Source organism: Symphalangus syndactylus, chromosome 9 (genome assembly GCF_028878055.3).
Source record: "Symphalangus syndactylus isolate Jambi chromosome 9, NHGRI_mSymSyn1-v2.1_pri, whole genome shotgun sequence".
In the NCBI taxonomy this organism is placed as follows: domain Eukaryota; kingdom Metazoa; phylum Chordata; class Mammalia; order Primates; family Hylobatidae; genus Symphalangus; species Symphalangus syndactylus.
The window spans coordinates 32491918-32511277 of NC_072431.2; the positions used below are offsets into that span (position 1 = coordinate 32491918).

Here is a 19360-nt window from a genome sequence, read left to right on the forward strand (position 1 = left end):
GATATCTTCTTCAAATAAGTTCTGACACTCTCAAGATTAATCCTACACAGCATTTAGGTAATCTTATGCCACCCTGGTGACAATTTGAACTGAAACACTGACCTGGCTCTTTGAGGTTGAAAGGCCCAGCTATCAGTCTATTTTGCCCATTAGAGCTTGATTTAAAAGAGATTTTTAAGTTTTTTCATACCACGAGCTCTTTTGGTAGTCTCATGAAACCTATTTGATTCAGAATAACATTTTTAAGTAGCGTAGGGTTACAAAAGAAATGAATTACATATTTTTAGAGTGTATTTTTAAAATTATGATATTATGTGCTTTTTTATTAACATGCTAAATTATATATCTTAAGTATTACCAACATTTTGAAGTCAGGTTGAATGTAAATATTTCTAGATATGTGCAGCAACTGTCATGTTATTATAAAATTTCTGATTTTTATTGGTTACGAAGTCACAGACACTACACAGATATTACTAGTAGTATTGGGGCTTGTTGCCTATATTCTGGATTGAATAAAATTCTAAATTTCTGTTAGAAATTAGTACAAACAGAGTTTTTCACTGAAGTTCATGGAACCCACTGAGTTCCATACATGGTACATTGGTGTGGGCCTGGTTAAGAACAGTAGCTAAGCTAAGACTTTATGAATTGTGCTCTGTGCAACTCTAGGGACTCATGGAAGGGGACATTTTGCAGGTGGTTAAAGCTTTGGGTTCTTTTATAAAACTACCTAAGTGTTTCATGAGGCACTCATTTGCCATCCATTTCCTTGTCTTATTTTGTTCCCAAACTGCAGATTCATCTTCACATAGCATTGTTCCCCAAGTACAAGCTAAGAATGTGCCAGGAAATCAACTTGAACACTTGATTAAGATGAAACAATTGCAAATAAATAAATGTTCTGTGACTTTAGAGGGTTTGGAAACCCAGGCTGAAGGGATATCCGCCCTCCCCATGACTCCCGGATACTTTTGGTGGCAATGAGCCCATACAGATGACCTTCAAAGTCTTAGACAAGGACAGGAGTCCTTGGCCCAGCATAGCACAAGGAACTATTCAGCATGCCAGGGAGTGGAGCTTTAAGCGGACACAGAAGTGTGGTTATGGGTTGCCTTGGGGACTGCTGAAAGAAAACATTTCTCCACATCTGAAGACTGACTTTGCTGCCTACAAAAAGGATGTTAGGCCTTCAGTTTCTTTTTTATGGATTTATTTCTTCTTCTCTTTTTAAACTTAATTAAAGTTGCCCTCCATCTCCCTGTCTTCTGGCCATTGCACCCTTCCCCTGGTGTTAATTTTCTTCTTTGGTTACTATTAGTGCCAAGATTTTGCTGCCACTTACCCCATCCCTGTCCTGGCCTACCACCCCTACACAAAAACATCAAGGTAGGAGTGTTGAGACAGGAGAGGATTTAACAGTTTAGTAAGGGAGCAACCTCAAGGAGAGACAAATAAATGATAAAAGACTTTTTAAAAATTATTCATAATTAACAGTGGAGAGAAGACTGAGATTGAAGTAATTAAAGGGGGAAGTTTCACTCTTAAAAATCGATATATAACCATATCATTGGAATTTGTTTCTACATTAAGCACAAATTATTTTTGTATTTAATAAAAGGAAAATTGGGCAGAATTGGCTACTATGTTGTCATTATTAAAATTACTAGTCATTTATGAGTTCATCTTATTTAGCTCACCTGATTTTCTGCAATAGTAACTATAGTTCCATCTTTTCCAACCATGTGCTTTTCTTATCCATTGAATAAACAAAAAGGAAATCAATAATCCTCTGCTGATCTTTTTCTTTATGGCTTTATCTCAGTGCCCATTTATCTGCCGCCCCACAGTTTGTGTTATCAATACGTGAAGGATGACTGCAACCTCTTGCTTACGATGTCACCAATCTTAGCTTTTCAGCCCCATGTGTTGGGATAAAACATTGACCCTCCTTAATTACTTTATTTTCAAAGTAAGCATATTCCCCCCTTTATTTTAGTTGCTTCTTATTTCCTAAATTACATCTCTGCTATTGCTGCCAGTGACCTCACAATGTCTTCGGACTTCCGACCAAACATATTTTTGGTAGTGTTCCAAATACTACCAAAACGAACAAACATGGAACAAACATGCTGCTAAACCAGTCTGAGAACCACTGCAGGCCAGGCAGAGGGGGGAGTCTATCCTTCCTCCTGCAGGACTTGCGATCCTTGACTCAAAAAAATGAGGGCAAAAAAGCACAAAAACTCTCCTCCCTCACTTTATTCTCAGAGCCAAAAATTGGCTGCAGACATTCTGTGTGTTTTTGTATCCACTCGACACACGATGTTGGCACCATGGGTATATGTCTTAAGAATGTTTTCCAAACAGCCACCATCTGGATCCAAATATGAGGCTTTACTCACTCAAAACTTCTCCCAAGAATATGAGAAGGAAAGATGACAATTACCTGCCCTGTCATTTCCTAGAAAAAGCTCTGTTTTTAAACTGAACCAAAGAAAAACCACAAACTTTTGTACCACAGCCAATATCTAAATGTGTTTGGTTTCTGAGTGTCTCAAATTTCTTAAGTTAAAATCCATTAATATACAAATCCACCCTCCACCCTCCTCACACGCAGGCACACAAACCACACTGAGCTACTCACCGGACAATCTGTCAGTGGGTCCCTCATGTTGAAATGTGTCTGGCTTTTGTCCTTTCACCTACGCTCCAGCATTCTGGACACTGTAATCAAGGTTGGGTGTGTCCTGGACTTCCGGGATTCAAAAGGCCTAGAGTACGTCAGTCCTTGTCAAACATACCAAGGAGGAAGTCCCAGCCCTGGACTTTCATCCCATTTGTTTCCTGAGAAAGTAAAGAACTGCTCTGGGTCAAGAGAGCCAGGGTGAGATAGTGAGAATGACTTCTGTAAACCCTCGGAGGGCAGGATCCTGAGTCCTGAACAGCGTAACATTGAGAGAGGGCAGAGAAGCTGCAACATGTCTCCAATAATTCTGGCGCTCGGTCTGACAGTGCAGGAACACATATCCTCTCAGCCTGCAGTATTAATCATGCTTTTAATTTTCTGTATTGTATGATGCTTTGACCTTTTGGGACCTCATGGACTTGGAGAGAGACTGCCTCTCTGAGGGTTAGCTAATTCCTAGAGAGAGCAAACAACTGGCCTGTGAGCACGCCTTTAATACGCAAACCAAGAAATCCAGAGCCCAACCCCCCCACCACCTCCTTTACCCAGCTCTCAAATACCAAGCCCATATTCCCCCACCCCCTAAATCCCACAGGGCCAGATACCAAACAACTAGGAACCTACACCTATAGAACTATAACTATGGAATGTTCAGAAACAGCTATCAGGAGCAAAGTGTACATTAACCACTTCTCTGAGCCTAACTCCACACTCACTCCAGCCCCAACGGGATCAAGAGGCTAAGCTTTCAATGTAAAGAAAAAATTGCGTAGATTTGGCCTCATTTTTCATCACTCTAAAGGATAGACAGAACAAGAACTCAACCACAGCTTGAGGTCTATTGCATTCTCTGTACCTGTGGTCCCAGTTGCCAATCATTAGATTTCCAATGAATGGCCTATTGATGTATGACAGCCATTTGCTAGGCTGTGGGCAGCTCTGTTTGATTGGCAGGCAAGGGCAGGCCCCAGTTTGAAAGGAGCTCCATCAACACAGTCCAGTGGAACACTTCAGAGTTTAAAAGCATTCAGTTTTCACCTGACTGGCTGGCTCAGCCTCCATTCATCTGCCCCTGGTGTGCAGGCTCCATTCAAAGTCCCTAGAAATAAGCCAGTTGCAGTGGCTCATGCCTGTAATCCAAGCACTTTGGGAGGCCGAGCCTAGAGGGTCACCTGAGGCCAGGAGTTTGAGAGCAGCCTGGGCAATATAGCAAGAGACTCCTATCTCTACAACTTTTTTTTTAAATTAGGGTGTGGTGGTTTGTGCCTGTAGTCAGGATTGCTTGGGTCTAGGGGTTCAAAGCTGGGCAACAGAGTGAGACTCTGCCTCTAAAAAAAAGAAAAAAAAAAAGAAAAGAAAAAAAAAAGCTTCCAGAAACAATGTAGAAGAGTCAGGGGACAATCAAGGGAAAGAACTTGCCTTGCAACAAGAGTGGAGAGGAGGGGTCTTTTCCACACACTTCATGTCCTCCCTCTTTGCTTATCCAAAGAACTTGATCACTGGAGGTTACAACAATCTTGGATCGCTATCACAGGGCTGGAATTAGACAAAGCAACTCTGTATAATAAAAGAAATTTAGGTCAGGCACAGTGGCACACACCTGTAATCTTAGCTGAGATGGGAAGATTGCTTGAGGCCAGGAGTTCAAGACCAGCCTGGTTAGCATAGCGAGACCCCATCTCTATTTATTTTTAAAGAAATTTAGAGACAGGATATAGACTGAAGTTAATAATATGTGACTCAAATTCCCACTTGAGGGGGCTTCTCTGCCCTCAGAGATTTTAGATAAACTTGTGTGGAGCCACAGTTCTAGGACTTGGGACAGCTCACTGTTTTCTCTGTGATTCCTGCCCCATTTTTCTTGCTGCTCTGTGTTTCATTTCAGTCCCAACTGAGTCCAAACTGGGGAAATTGGCCTCCCTTGCCAGTTTCCACAAGAAATGCTGTCACACAAAGCCTACTGTGATCTTTGTGTATGAATTATAGATTGGTAGGGCACTCCTATCCCCAAACTCCCCATGTGTGCCATTCCCAGTGGGCTGACTAGCTTTCCCTCAGACCTCCTAGATATCTGCTGAATTAAAATCCTTCCATCTTGTTCCCGTCTGCTGCCGGGCTGTTGTAAGGGCAGCAGGGGATCCTGGCTGAATCCAGACTGAGAATTAGAATTTGGCTATTTGTTGAGCTTCTCAGAGGAGTGTTTCAATGTGCAAAAAGCCTTGATTTTGGAGGTCAGAAATAGGTTGGTATCGTTTATCCTTTGTCACAATAATGCTGTGTAACAAACAGAAACCCAGTGGCTTCAAATGACACAGACTTTACTTGGTTCAGAAATCTATAGTTTAGCTGGGTGGATCTTCAGGTGTTCCCTGACCTCACTCATGTAAAAGCAGGTCATCTACACAGGGCTTGGCAGAGCCATGCATCTGGGCTTTTCTGGGCAGAGGGCTGGCTGGGAGCTAGCTGTTGGCTGAGGCTGTATTTCATCAGCTGGTAGTCTAACCAGGCTCTTCTCAGGGTATGGCAGAGGAGCCACAAGAGTGAGTGGAGGAGCTCAAGGCCTCTGGAGGTACAGCTTAAAATGGACATCCCATCATTTCAGTCACATCCAGCTGATCAAAGCCAGTCATGGGCCAGCCCAGATTAAAGGGGTGAGGAGAGCTTCCACTTCTTAATAGGAGGAGCTCAGTGTCCCATTGCAAAGGGCATAGAGACAGACAGGGGCAGACAAGTGGAGTTAGTTTTCCATTCCATTTACTACAATGGCTGGTTAATATTTGTTCTCGAGTGACTAGAGATAAAGCAGCAAGGACAAGGAGCAAGTGGCTGGTATATGTCTTCCTCTCCCTCTCCCCAACCCAGCCCGGGGTGACATGTTTTGAACCTCAGCAGACTGGGGTTAGGAAGAGAAATAAGAGGACCTAAATCATAAAAGACTCTAGACGGATAAGGGCTGTTCTCTCCTCTGACCCCACATTCCACCGTACACATACTCTGCCAAGGATCACAGCAAAAAGCACCTCTCCTGGGTATGGGTTGTGAGGAGGCAGCAGCAGGGAGAACCTGCTAAGGTGTCTTCAGCCACTGAGGCTCAGGTAGGTGAGGCATCTTGATAAGGAGGACAGAGCAGGCTGCAGTGAGCACATTTGTCCCCGAGCATGTGAGAATTCCTCCAGTCCCCAAAAATGGCCCAAGGGGACTTTGGGAGGAGGACACTGAGTTCCCATGTGAGTATGAGGAGCAAAGAACCTTGTAGTTTTGCAGTTAATATTAACAACCTCATTTGTACCTACAGGTTGATGAGAATGTGAACCTAAATGAAAAAACAACTGAGGCCAACTTAATATAAGTAGAGCATTTACCTGGGCCAAGCTTGAGGACTGCAACCCAAAAGCACAGTTTCAAGTGGCCCTGAGTATATGCTCTGGTTAGCAGCAGGTACAAGTAGGTTTTTAAAGGAAAAGAAGAGGAAGAGGAAGCTCCTGGGTTGTTTGCCAAGAATTTCCATGAAAATAACATAAGCTATTGACTGGCTATACACTGTTCTGTGTATCACAAATTCCAGGACCATAAAGATAGTAGATGAGGCAGCTAGTCAGGAACAAAATGCCTTTACATGATTGCTTCCAGGCGTGGGTTCAAGGAGGCAGAGCAAGACTTCAGCCCCATACTCCCCTCTCTGGGCCTGATAAATTTTGCATACCTCATATAGCTCAGACTGCTCTAAGCCATTTTTCTTTTCTCAAGAACTATCTATCTATCTATGTATCTATTTATCTATGTATCTATCTATCTATCTATCTATCTATCTATCTATCTATCTATCTATCTATGTCTGTCTATCTATGTCTGCCTATCTGTCTCTCTATCTCTCTATCTGTCTATCTATCTATCTATCTATCTATCTATCTATCTATCTATCTATCTATCTATGTCTATCTATGTCTGCCTATCTGTCTCTCTATCTCTCTGTCTATCTATCTATCTATCTATCTATCTATCTATCTATCTATCTATCTATCATCTATGTCTATCTATCAATCGATCGATCGAAGCATCTCCTCCAAGAAGGTATACCATTCACACTTTCTGAAAATTTTAATGCGCAAAGAGTCCTTTTGAGTTCTCTGTTCTGAGATTTGTCTCTGGTCCTAAATTTCTGACCCACACTCATACTCTGGCTGCTTTCCAGCCTGGCCTCCAGTTAGATTTACTGTCTGACCTCTCCTATCGTAATCTTCCTGCTTTCTTTCTCAGTCTCTGCTCAGCATGTGCCTTCCTGGTATGGCCTCTCTGCAGAAAGAAAACCTGCAACGGATTCCCTTCCAGGGTCTGGCCTGGAAGCTGCTCTGCTGGACTCCAACTTTGACATTTTGTGCTGCCTCTAAGGGGAGTTAACAACATTAGTACACATTTATGAAGTATTCACAAACAAATATTGGGTGTTGGTAAGCTAGTAAGAAAAAGGAGCCCAAATGTAATAGAAGCTAATGGCAATTCAAAACTTGCCTTGGAAGTTTCTTTAGTAGCCAAAGCATGCAAAGAATTGGCAACAGCATGAACATCATCAGTTGAGACCTAGTTGAATACTTTATGGTAATATAAACCCACATTTAAAGGACATACCAGTGTCAGGCACCATTCTAAGTGTTTTACAAATACAATTGGCTCTCCATATCCCTGGGTTCTGCATCTGTGGATTGAAAATAATTTTTAAAATAACAATAAAAGTTGGCGGGCGCCTGTAGTCCCAGCTACTCGGGAGGCTGAGGCAGGAGAATGGCGTGAACCCGGGAGGCGGAGCTTGCAGTGAGCCGAGATCGCGCCACTGCACTCCAGCCTGGGAGACAGAGAAAGACTCCGTCTCAAAAAAAAAAAAAAAAAAAAAAAAAAAAAAAAAAAAAAAAAACAATAAAAATACAAATAAATATGACTATTTATATAACATTTACATAGCATTAGGTATTATGAGTTACCTAGAGATGATTTGAAGTACATGGGAGGATGCATGTAGGTTATATGCAAATATGACACTATTTTATTTAAGGGACTGGAATATCTTTGGATTTTGCTATGAGGGGGTATCCTGAAACCAATACCCCGCGGATACTGAGAGACCTCAGGGATGACTTATTAACTTATTTAATCATCACAGTTATCATTTGAGGTGGATATGTATTATTTTGATCCTTATAATACTCATAGGGCAACAGAGGCACAAGGTAGAGACAGCGTCTCACCGTGTTGCCCAAGCTTGTCTTGCACTCCTGAGCTCCAGCGATCCGTCTGTCTTGGCCTCCCAAAGTGCTGGGATTACGGGAGTGAACCACCACAACCAGCCACATAAAAAAAAAATTTAAGGATAACACTTATGCTAACTTTAAAAAAAGAACTGAAGAGATGATGACATGTTATTTTCGTATCTCTAGGATTTTGCTTATGCTGTCCCTTCCAGTGGGAAGTCCTTCTAGCTTTATGTTGGCCCAGCTGACTTTTACTTATCTCCAAAGTCTAGCTTGTGTTGTTTTCCTCAGAGAGAGTGAACTCTTGCCTTTATACTACTGCTATCCATTGCACACACCTCTTTTGTTTATCTTATTGTGTTGAAAGTATTAGTTCAGGCTGGGTGTGACGGCTCATGCCTGTTATCTCAACACTTTGGGAGGCTGTAGCAGAAGGGTTGCTTGAGCCCAGGAGTTCAAGACTAGCCTGGGCAACTTGGTGAAACCCCATCTCTACCAAAAATAAAAAATAAAAAAACTAGCCAGGCATGGTGGTACATACCTGTAGTCCCAGCTATTCCAGAGGCTGAGGTGGGAGGATCACCTGAGCCTGGGGAAATTGAGGCTGCAGTAAGCCATGTTCATGCCACCACACTCCATCCAGCCTGGGTGACAGAGAGAGATCTTGTTTAAAAAAAAAAAAAAAAAAAAAAAAAAATAGAAAGAAAGAAAAGTATGAGTTTAATGGTCTGCCTCCCACAGTACTGTGAGCTCCTCATAGCCAAGTATCTGGAGCAAAGTAAATGTTCAATAAATAGTTGCTTTCCTTTGATTGAATTAAATACTGAGAGAGTGACTCCATTAGCAAATTTCTCTTTTTTTTTGGCAAAGCAGGGGATATTGTTTATGGGTAGGCCCATATCCTCAGCTATCAGGAAGCAGAGTTCAAAACACTGAGACAGAAGATAAGTGTGACCTTCTGGGCAGGAACTCTAAAATGGGAAATGGCTCCAATGCACTTGGGAGGCTCCAACACTGATTAAAACGGCCTTGACAAGCAGGAAACGAAGTAGGATTCCATAAGAATCCCAAGGGGCCACTTAGAGAACTTTCTTGGAGGTTTGTTGGTTAAAAGATATAAACAGATGAGGTAACGAGAGTCCTGGGACTGAGAATAAAATTGAAAAGTGCCCTAATGTTAAGAATAAGTTTGGGAGAGCTGGAGTCTAGAATGAGCAGAGTTCTGACAAGTTTGCCAAGAACTTCAAAGAGAATTTTTGCTATATTCACAGCAAGATGGCCGTAAAGGGACAGCTGCTGGGCTTGGGGCAGCTGGTCTACTGGTACTGAAGACCAAGTGAGCAGGAGTACTTAGCCAGGCTGCTGGGGTCCAAGGGTTAAGGGGTCAGGTGGGAGCAGCTAGGTGTCAGCAGGCCACATCTTCAAGAGTGCTTTCTTCCTAGGACTAGCTATGACATGGGTGACACGTCTTGACACAACTTAACATGTCTTCCCAAGGCCGACTCCCAGTTCTGAGTCCTGGATGACACCTAGTCCTTGGCCTGTTTGAGCTGACGGAGGAGCAGCAGCTTTCCCTGTTGTCACTGCATGCACATGAGTGCCATGGGCAGTGTTTACCATACATGACCTCACTTCCATCAATCACCCTCAGAGGGAAGTGTAGAAGCAATCTCATTCTGATGAAGTTACTCTTATTTTCAGTCTGGGATCACTGCAGTGATTAGTTTTCTTAATTTCCATATCTCTCCAAAGCTGAAAGACACATTTCTGAAGCCTTGCCTTAATGCACATATTTTTAAAAAAAAATTTTTAAGGGTTTTGGGCTTTGCCCAAAGCCCCAGGATGGAAAAAAGAAAACTATCCAATTTAGAAGCACTAATAGTACTTTAAACTGTGGCAGAAGCAGTGGGGACAAACACTGATGCTATTATTGTTAATAGCCAGCCTAATTTGTAGCATCTAAGGTAACTTTTATGCTCTGTTTGTACTAATTACATTGTGGTTGTAAAAATTGCACAAAATAAGCTTTTTGCCTCTTAACACTTCATTGAAATTAACTTAATTTTTAAATCTGAGCCCAAATGGTCATAACTAACTTACTATATACATGCAAAACAGTCTTATAGTCAGTGTGCTAGGGTTTAATTTTTATTATGCATGTCCAAGTTTCATATAATTTAAAAACTCCAGGTATTAATGGAGAAAGAAGATGAAACCAAATAGATTAATTTGCATAAAACAAATTAGTATAAATTTACTTTCCCACAATAAGCCCTAGGAAATGAAGACTAATGGACAACTAATTAACAGTCAAGTCATCCTATAGCTATGATCTATGGCTTTAACTTCCAAAGGAAAACATGAGAACAAGGACATTTTACAAATGCAGATTTGTTCAAATTACATTATATCTTCACTTAGTCATCTGTGTTAATATTTATGTGCCATTAATTACATTAAGCTCATCTATGATCAGTCTTACAAATCTCAATTTAAATGTACACTGGAATGTCTAGTATAGAGTTGTTTTAGTCTCCAGGGCACATTATGAGTTGGGCATTTTTGCATATGTAAATAAAGTGCCAACAGTAGGATTTATTCACCTTTTCCACCTTGGTCCCCTCTACACTTTATAAGTAATGGATTTATAGTTATTTCCTATAAATCATTGCCAGATTATGGAGATGGAGTCTTAGGGAAGAAACAAAAGCATGCCAAATGGTTATTTATTGTGATTTTTTCCTGTGGCAGCAACTGAGAGGCTGGGGGATGGGCGTGGGAAGTGACAGAGCTTTACTCTTTACTGGATTTCCTTTTGCACTTTTGAAATTTTATATGCTGTGCTTGCATTACCTATTCAAAAGTATTTACTAAGAGCCAGGTGCAGTGGCACACCTGCAATCCCAGCTACTCAGGAGGCTGAGGCAGGAGGATCCCTTGAGCCCAGGAGTTTGAGAACGGCCTAGGCAACATGGTGAGATCCCATATCAATTTTTAAAAAAGTATATATTAATTTTTTAAGCCATTTTACACCCCTGAGACTGAGGGCACCCTGTCCACTCGAACTTAGGTTCAGTCAAACAGCCCTCTGAGTACTCATTAAAAATCATCCCCTGTTGTCTTCTCACTCAAGTTATTTAACCTGTAAGTCAGCTCCTCTCACAACTCTTCTGAAATGGTTCTACTGAAAAACACGAGTTCTTTCATTTTGCCTCTCTGTAGCATTTTACATAATTTATAATTCATTGATGTGTATTCATCCATTCACTCATTCATTCTGGGATGTCTTATGAAGCACCCTCTTTGTTCCAGGCATTAACGAGAGATCCAAGGAGGAACAAGTGCCAATCCCTTCTTTCAAGGACAGCAGTTTGATGAAGGAAGGTTACATTATACTATGATAGATTATGAAGATTATGATAGATATGATAGACAGATTATGAAGATATGATATAGAAGAGGTCTTTATAGAAATGTAATGGGAATTACAAAGAAGTATCCCACTCAGCCTAGTTGGGAATTAAGGGAAACACAGAAAATGCTGGTGAGAGATAGTCACACTTGCTGACACTTGATATGCATGTATCAGTTGTGTTTACATAACAGAAACTGTTCTGTTGTATCCAGAAAATTATAAATCTCTCAAGAGTGCTTTGAGCACACAGTTTGCATGGGACCTTATAGTTCATGAGGCTTGGAAGATACTCAGAGGCCAGATAATGAGATGACTCCAGTGCCATATTTTAACTTTAACCCAAAGGTAAATAGCGTCACAAAAGGGTCTTTCTTCTCTCCACATAGGAACTTATGCACATTTGTGATATTTAGATTTTGTTTTGTTTTCTTTTTTGAGACAGGGTCTCAACTCTGTCACTCAGGCTGGAGTGCAGTGACACGATCTTGGTTCACTTCAACCTCTGCCTCCCAAACTCAAGCAATCTTCCTGCCTCAGCCTCCCAAGTAGTTAGAGCTAAAGGTGTGTGCCACCAGGCCCAGCTAATTTATTTTTTATTTTTTGTAGAGATGAGGTTTCACCATATTGCCCAGGCTGGTTTCAAAGCTCCTGGGCTCAAGCAATTCACCCACCTCAGCCTTCCAAAGTGCTGGGATTACAGTTGTGAGCCATAGCGCCTGGCCAATATTTAGATTTTAGTTTTAGACCATTCATTCTGACAGTAGTGTAGAAACTCTAAAGAGAGCTGAGATAAGGGTTAGGAAGAGTGGAGAGGCTGTTGCCAGGAACCAAGAGAAAAATGGTGAGGCCTTAACTAACCCAGGAGGCAGTGGTAGAGTTTTAAAACGGAACCAGCAAGACTGGGTGATGGACTGGATTAAGGGTAAGTAATGAGGGAGTGGGAGGAATCTAGAATGAAGCCCAAGCTTCTCGTATCTTCCTCAAAATTCCCTTCTCTATGGCCTCCATGGGAGAGACTAAAGAATAGGAGTTAATGATATAGGCTTTGGAGTGTGAAGAATTCAAAAGTTGGCTGCACTACAAATTAGTATGCTAACTTTGGGAGAAATTTCTTAGCCCCTTTGAGTTTGTTTCCTGTTATATAAATGGAAGTAATACCATATACTTCATAGCAGAGTATACATAACGACTGTTCAAAAAACGTTCACTATTATTACTCTTATTGGGATCACTTTATTTTTTGCAGAATAAAGATATTAAAGATAATTTTACGGCCAGATATGCTGGCTTATGCCTGTAATCCCAGCACTTTTGGAGGCCGAGGCAGGTGGATCACCTGAGGTCAGGAGTTCAGACTAGCCTGAGCAACATGGTGAAAACCCTGTGTCTACTAAAAATACAAAAAAAAAACCAAACAAACGAACAAAAAATTAGCTGGTTGTGGTTGTAAGCACCTGTAGTCCCAGCTACTCAGGAGCCTGAGGCAGGAGAATCACTTGAACCTGGGAGGCAGAGGTTGCAGTGAGCCAAGATCGCACCACCGCACTCCAGCCTGGGTGACAGACTGAGACTCCGTCTCAAAAATTAAAATAAAATAAAGATAATTTTATACATACAAAACACTAAAAAATATAACTATTCTAATTCAAAAACTTACAAAACTCACATGACTACTCACCAAACAATTTAGAATTCTCAAGAAGTTTTGCTTAATGAATTTTTTTCTTTCACTAAATTTTTCCTTTGATAACTTGAGTCACTTGTATCACTTTATGGCTCTTGAAAGTCACAGATGGCATCCTCATTTTAAAAAAATAAACATTTTGCATCTACAGATCTGAAAATTTTACTTAGGACATTAAGATTTTGAAAACAAATATATTGATTAAAAATACTCTCAAAGTTACAAACAAATTGCAAATTCATTACAAGGATTTTTTTCCTTTTGTCCTGGATAAGTTGCCAATCTAATGCTCCTTCACTTCTAATATTTTAGTGTGCATTTCCTTCAAACAAGGATGTTCTCCAATAAAACCACAATACAACCATCAAAAGCAGGAAATTGAAATGGATTCATCACTACTATCTAACCCTGAGTTCCACCAATTGTCCTGCCTAAGTTGCCCATAGCAACAGGATCCAGTTCAGTATCGTGCCCGGCATTCAGTTACTATGTTTCTTTAGTCTCCACTCTGGAACAGTTCTTAGCCCTTCCTTGGCTTTCCTGACACTGACAGACTTGAAGATGACCAGTTAATTATTTTATGTAACGTCCTTCAATTTGGGCTTATCTGATGTTTGCTCATGATCAGATTCAGGTTTCGTATCTTTGGCAGGAATATCACAGAAGTGATCCTGTGATCTTATTGCATCCATTCACGTGACTCATTTCATTTGCCCCATTACTGATGGTGTTCACCTGATTAGGATGGTGTCTGCCAGGCTGCTTCACTGTAGAATCACTACTTTAACCTTTGAAGTTAGTAAATATTTTGTGGCGACGTACCTTGAAACTAGGCAAACACCTTGCTCCTCATCACGTTTTCAGTTTATTATATATTAATTTTATCATATGAACTCATAGTTTCCCATTTTCTTCAATGCATTATAATTTATTACTATTATTACTTTTATGGCAAGGTTGCCATAGCATTTTATTATTGCTACAAAAGATAATCATATTTTCAATGAAATATTCTCACTGAATGATGGTTCAACACATGAGGCAAAGAGGGATGTTTTTGGAGAAGGCACTTAAAGTAGAACATTAGCAAATTTTAGTGCTTGACTAAAACAAGAATGAGCTAACTCAATCCGGCTGGGGGCCTGTTAGGACTGTTCCTTCTCACTGTGGCCTGACTAAAAACCAGCAGCATTAAGAAAGCATCACATTTCCCACGGCCTGTGGGTGCCCCAGTGAGGTGGTTCTGCTCTCATAAGCTCTTTTATGAGACCAGTTTTCCCAACTGCTGGTTCAGAAAATATGCTCAGAGCTGGCAGAAATGGTTCAGAAAGCTTCTTGAAGGCCCTTTGTTTCTCGTTCTGACTTTCAGTTTGTACCAGCTACTTTAAGCAGCTTCAGCTTCCCAAGGTTACTAGCAACTTCTACTCTTCCTAATACAGTTGGTTTTCCATGGCATTGGTTGTGATAGCCTGTTAGACTAGTAGCCTCCCAATTAACTGCACCTCCACTTCATATCCTGTTTTTGAATCTGGGCTGGGCTCGTGGCTTGTTTAATCAATAGGAGGCACACTGCAGCTGATATGGTTTGGATCTCTGTCCCCACCCAAATCTCACCTTGAATTGTAATAATCCCCACATGTTGTGGGAGGGACCCAGTGGGAGGTAATTGAGTTATTGGGGCAGGTGCTTCTTGTGCTGTTCTCATGATAGTGAATAAGTCTCAGGAGATCTGATGGTTTTATAAAGGGCAGTTCCCCTATACAAGCCCTCTTGCCTGCAGCCACGTAAGATATGCTTTTTGCCTTCTGCCATGGTTAAGAGGCCTCCCCATCCACCATCCATGTGGAACTGTGAGCCTATTAAACCTCTTTCCTTTATACATTACCCAGTCTCGGGTATGTCTTCCTTAGCAGAGTGAGAACAAACTAATACACCAGCTTATTAATTTTGAGGCACAAAATATCCTAGATTTCAGTTGGTTCTATGTCCTCAAAACATTTTCCCTTCATTCTTTACGTACTTCTTTGCTTTCTGGCCTAACAAGATGTTCCACACCCAGCCTTTGCTTTCCCCGCCCAGCTCTGGGTTCAGCTACTTCTTCAAGGATCCCTGGTTCCTTTTAGTGAAGAATGGGTTTAGGATGGATTTAGAAACCAAGACCTGGGGCACTAGGTCTTCTCAGGAAGAGCTATTGAGGAGGCATTGACTCTAGGCCCTGAGGTGGACAGTTATGAAATATCTATCATCTATCTATCTTTTTATCTGTGTGTGTGTATACACACACATACTCACATGTAAATGCAGATATACACTTACATCTGTGTTCATTTTGATATCTACCTATTAAAAACCATACATGGATACTTAAAATTTTAATCCAATACTACGAAGTTCATTTGGTTTTCTCCTCCTCCATATTTACACTTCCCTTTTCCAGCAGTGAGAAACTGGCTCCCCTTATTGTTAATATATTAACGCCTTTGATCAATCCTCCCCTATGTAACCCATCTCCCACTGCTTCCACTCTGACTTTCCGTGCTCTGGCTTCTCATGCCAGGCTGCCCCTCTGCAGGGACAGCCTCATCATCCTGCTTGCGCTTTGATTCTTCATGCTTCCTCCTCCAACTCCTCACTCCCACCTTGTGTGGATTCCTCTTCACCCCCACCTTGGGCTATGATTCTGCCAGCTGCACTGTCCTCCTGGGCAGACACCTCCATGCCCAATTTGGCCCCCAACATTCCACTCTGGGCCACAGTGATTTCCTCACCTAGCAGAGATATCTGCCCTGCTCTGTCCTATTTGAGGTTTTGGGACTGAACAGTCCAGGAAGAGAAGAGAAAGGAACGGAAAAATGAAGAAGAAAAAGTCATCATCATCTTTTTTTTTTTTTTTTTTGAGGTAGGATCTCACTCTGTCACTCAGGCTGGAGTGCAGTGGCACCATCATAGCTCACTGCAGCCTTGAACTCCTGGGCTCAAGCATTTCTCCTGCCTTGGCCTCCCAATGTGCTTGAATTACAGGTATAAGCCACCAAGCCTGGCTGTCATCGTTATTATTTACATCATTTTTTTTTCTTACCACTTACCTTTCTTATCACTATTTTCTTTGCTGATTTATCTTCCTCTCATCCCCCAAACATGGGTATTTCTCAAGGTTCTGCTTTGGCAGGCAGTGCAGAAAAGATCAAAGCTTGGAATAAGTTCTTTGCATCACCACTTTCTGGCTGTAAGACCAAGGACAAAAAAAAAAAAAAAAAAAAAAAAACAATGAAAATCACAACAGCCTCCAGTTTCAGTCTTCTACTTCCAACTTTTGTTAGACATTTCTACATGAAAGGACTCTCATCAGCTTAAATTCAAAATGTAAAAATCAACCCATTTTTCCTTTCCAAAACCGAGACATCTTCTCACAGCTCCTCTTTCTGTAAATATATATTCATTCTACAAGAATGTATTGGGCACCTGCTGTGTAGTGGACACTGTGGCTGATAAGGATCAGCTATAAAAGGCAAGGGCTTTGCCCTCAAGATGCTTCCAGTGAGTCCAGTGTGGAAGGCCATGTGATAAGTGTTCTGATGGAGTTAAATGGTTGTACCTTTTCCTCTCAAGGAAGAGCACCAAATTCCCAAAGGCTAAGGCTTTCTGGAAAGACTAACTTCTAACATAAATTAGTCTTCAAGGCCAAGTAAGAGTTAGCTACACAAAGAAGAAGACGAAAAAGTTCTCTGTGGTAGTGTAAGCAGCATGCCCAGATTCCTGGAGCTGTCACAGGCATGGCACATTCTGAGACAGACAGTGCCCATGGGGAGGGATGAGGATGGAGTGGAAGGTCAAGGTCAGGCCACTAAGTGGGAGAACAGGTGGTAGGGAGTGGGATGGGGGCTGCCTCACTGCTTCATGCTATGCCCTTTGTCTCAAATGCCCTTCCTCTTTCCACTTGACTCATTCAAATACTATTCATTCTTCCTAGCTTTCTCCTTGAAACCTTTTCTTACCTGATCCCAGAAGCAGCTGTTACCAGCAGCGAATCCTTGTGGGTCTGCAGCGAACTCAATTCTTAGCTCCTTAGAAGAAAGAATTTGGGGCTGGGTGTGGTGACTCACGCCTGTAATCCCAGAACTTTGGAAGGTTGAGGCAGCTGGATCACTTGAGGTCAGGCATTCGAGACCAGCCTGAACAACATGATGAAACCATGTCTCTATTAAAAATACAAAAAATTAGCCAGGTGTGATGGCGGGCGCCTGTAGTCCCAGCTACTCTGGAGGAAGGAGGGGGCAGGGAAGAATTTGACTGAAGAAAAATAAGGCAGAGTGAGAGACTGAGGCAAGTTTTAGAGCAAGAGTGAAAGTTTACTAAAAGGTTTTAGGGCAGGAACGAAAGGAAGTAAAGTACACTTTGAGGAGGGCCAAGCTGGCCACTTGAGGGATCAAGTGCCTGGCTTGACCTTTGACTTAGGTTTTTATATATTGACATACCTCTGGAATCTTGCATCCCTTTTTTCCTGATTCTTCCCTTCTGGTGGGCTGTCTGCATGCCCACCGCCCTACCGGTGCTTGGGAAGGGCTGCATGCGCAGTGTGTTTACGGGAGTTATACGCATGCTCACTTGAGACGTTCTTCTATTACCAGTCTAACCTTCCTAGAGGAAGGTCATATACCAGTTAAACTCCCCCATTTTGCCTCATAGTGCGCATGCTTGAGCCCACTTACCTAACACCTGAGATCTTACTGGGAAGCCGCTGATAACCAGTTTCAGGTTTTTTCTATCTGTCGGGAGATTGCCTTTCCCTGGTGCTGGCTGTGACTAATAATTGTTTTAGAGAAATAATGATTGTAACAGTGTAACAACCACCTGACCATCACTTGATGGTCGTCTGACATTCCTGGTTGGGCGGGCAGCCCTCTCCTGGCCTGCTGATGTCTGCCTGACTACTATAACACAACCTCTCTCTCCTCTGAACTTTTCTGGCAATTACTATTCTCACAACATATTTGATATAACGATGATACCAACGTCATATCTATAGATTTTATTTTTATTTTTAAAAGCCTTTTGTCAGCCGTGTGCAGTGGCTTATGCCTGTAATCCTAGCACTTTGGGAGGCCGAGGCAGGTGGATCACTTGAGGTCAGGAGTTCAAGACCAGCCTGGCCAATATGGTGAAACCCCATCTCTACTAAAAATACGAAAAAATTAGCTGGGTGTGGTGGCATGCACCTGTAATTCCAGCTACTTGGGAGGCTGAGGCACAAGAATCACTTGAACCTGGGAGGCAGAGGTTGCAGTGAGCTGAGATCCCGTGCCACTGCACTCCAGCCTGGGCAACAGAGTGAGACTCTGTCTAAAAAAAAAAAAAAAAAAAAAAAAAAATTCTTTAGACCTAATAACTTCTGCCTGTGGCCTGCCACCCTAACTGGATTGAGACCCCCTTTAATGCAGCAGCTTTGCCCCTGACTTCCTCATACTCCTCACAAAGCCTAACATAATGTCTCGAACGATTGGTGCTCAGAACATTTATTGACTTAATGTTGATGTGCATTTTACTGCTTTCATTAGTGTTCTGGCTCTGTGGGTAAACAATTTGGTACATGTAGCATAGTGTAAACTACTGGTTACCATAGTGGAAACTATTTTATAACTCCTCAGAAATGACTTGTAAGTGATACAACTAAGAAATGGCAGCACTAGAAGTGTGGTACATCAGGGCTCTGTTCTATGTACCATCTAGTACCCTCGGCTGACAGAAAAACAATACTCATTGCTCTTAAAAACTCTAGGGATCCTTTTGAACTCATCTTTGGTGACATAGCTCCAATTAGTCTGAAATCTAACATAGGCTTGCTTGATGGCTTGCCAGACAGTAACTAGCACTCTAGGTCAGGAACTTTAGCCAGAGCCAAGAGTTCAATCCTGATGAATCAAATTAACAGCTATGACTCAAAAAGAGGAGGTCTGGTAACTGCTCTTTTATTTCCTATAACTCAAGTTACAGAAAACAAACTCGCTTTGTAGCATTTCATCCCTCACCTACTACCCACCCCTAGGACTACTTCCCTATGAGTCTGTCAGCCCATTCTTAAAACCCAGATCCCTAAAAAACTAACGTTACTACCTGGATCGCTTCCATTCTTCAGTCTGCAATGTACTGAATGACTGAACTGCTTGTACTGGTTCTTTTTGAACCTGTGTTCTGGGTTATGTTTGCCCTTGCAAGTTCCCAGGGTTAGACTGAGGAAGGAGATGTGCCCTTTGTGAATTAGACTGATACAGTGAACTTGAAAAATTGAGTTCAGTTATTGATGTATTTGATTTATTGGGGGTCTTCCCCAA

At 41.8% G+C, this 19360-nt stretch overlaps 1 protein-coding gene and 1 long non-coding RNA gene across 3 annotated transcripts in view; both read right to left on the reverse strand.

The window, feature by feature from the left end:
* NOSTRIN (nitric oxide synthase trafficking) overlaps positions 1-3001 on the reverse strand; it is a 63662-nt gene extending 60661 nt beyond the window's left edge. The window contains exon 1 of one of the 2 annotated variants that reach the window (XM_055291890.2): positions 2648-3001. In XM_055291890.2, coding sequence (XP_055147865.1) covers positions 2648-2674 — 27 coding nt within the window. In that variant the 5' untranslated portion in view covers positions 2675-3001. The remainder of the gene's footprint in view (positions 1-2647) is intronic. The other variant, XM_055291889.2, reaches the window with a different exon arrangement.
* A 1129-nt stretch (positions 3002-4130) lies between these two features.
* Positions 4131-16268, reverse strand: LOC129489174 (uncharacterized). The gene is made up of 3 exons (XR_008659926.2): positions 16118-16268; positions 7316-7382; positions 4131-4246 (listed from the first exon to the last, which is right to left on the reverse strand). It is a non-coding gene; the product is annotated as an uncharacterized lncRNA (long non-coding RNA).
* Between the last annotated feature and the right edge of the window lie 3092 nt (positions 16269-19360).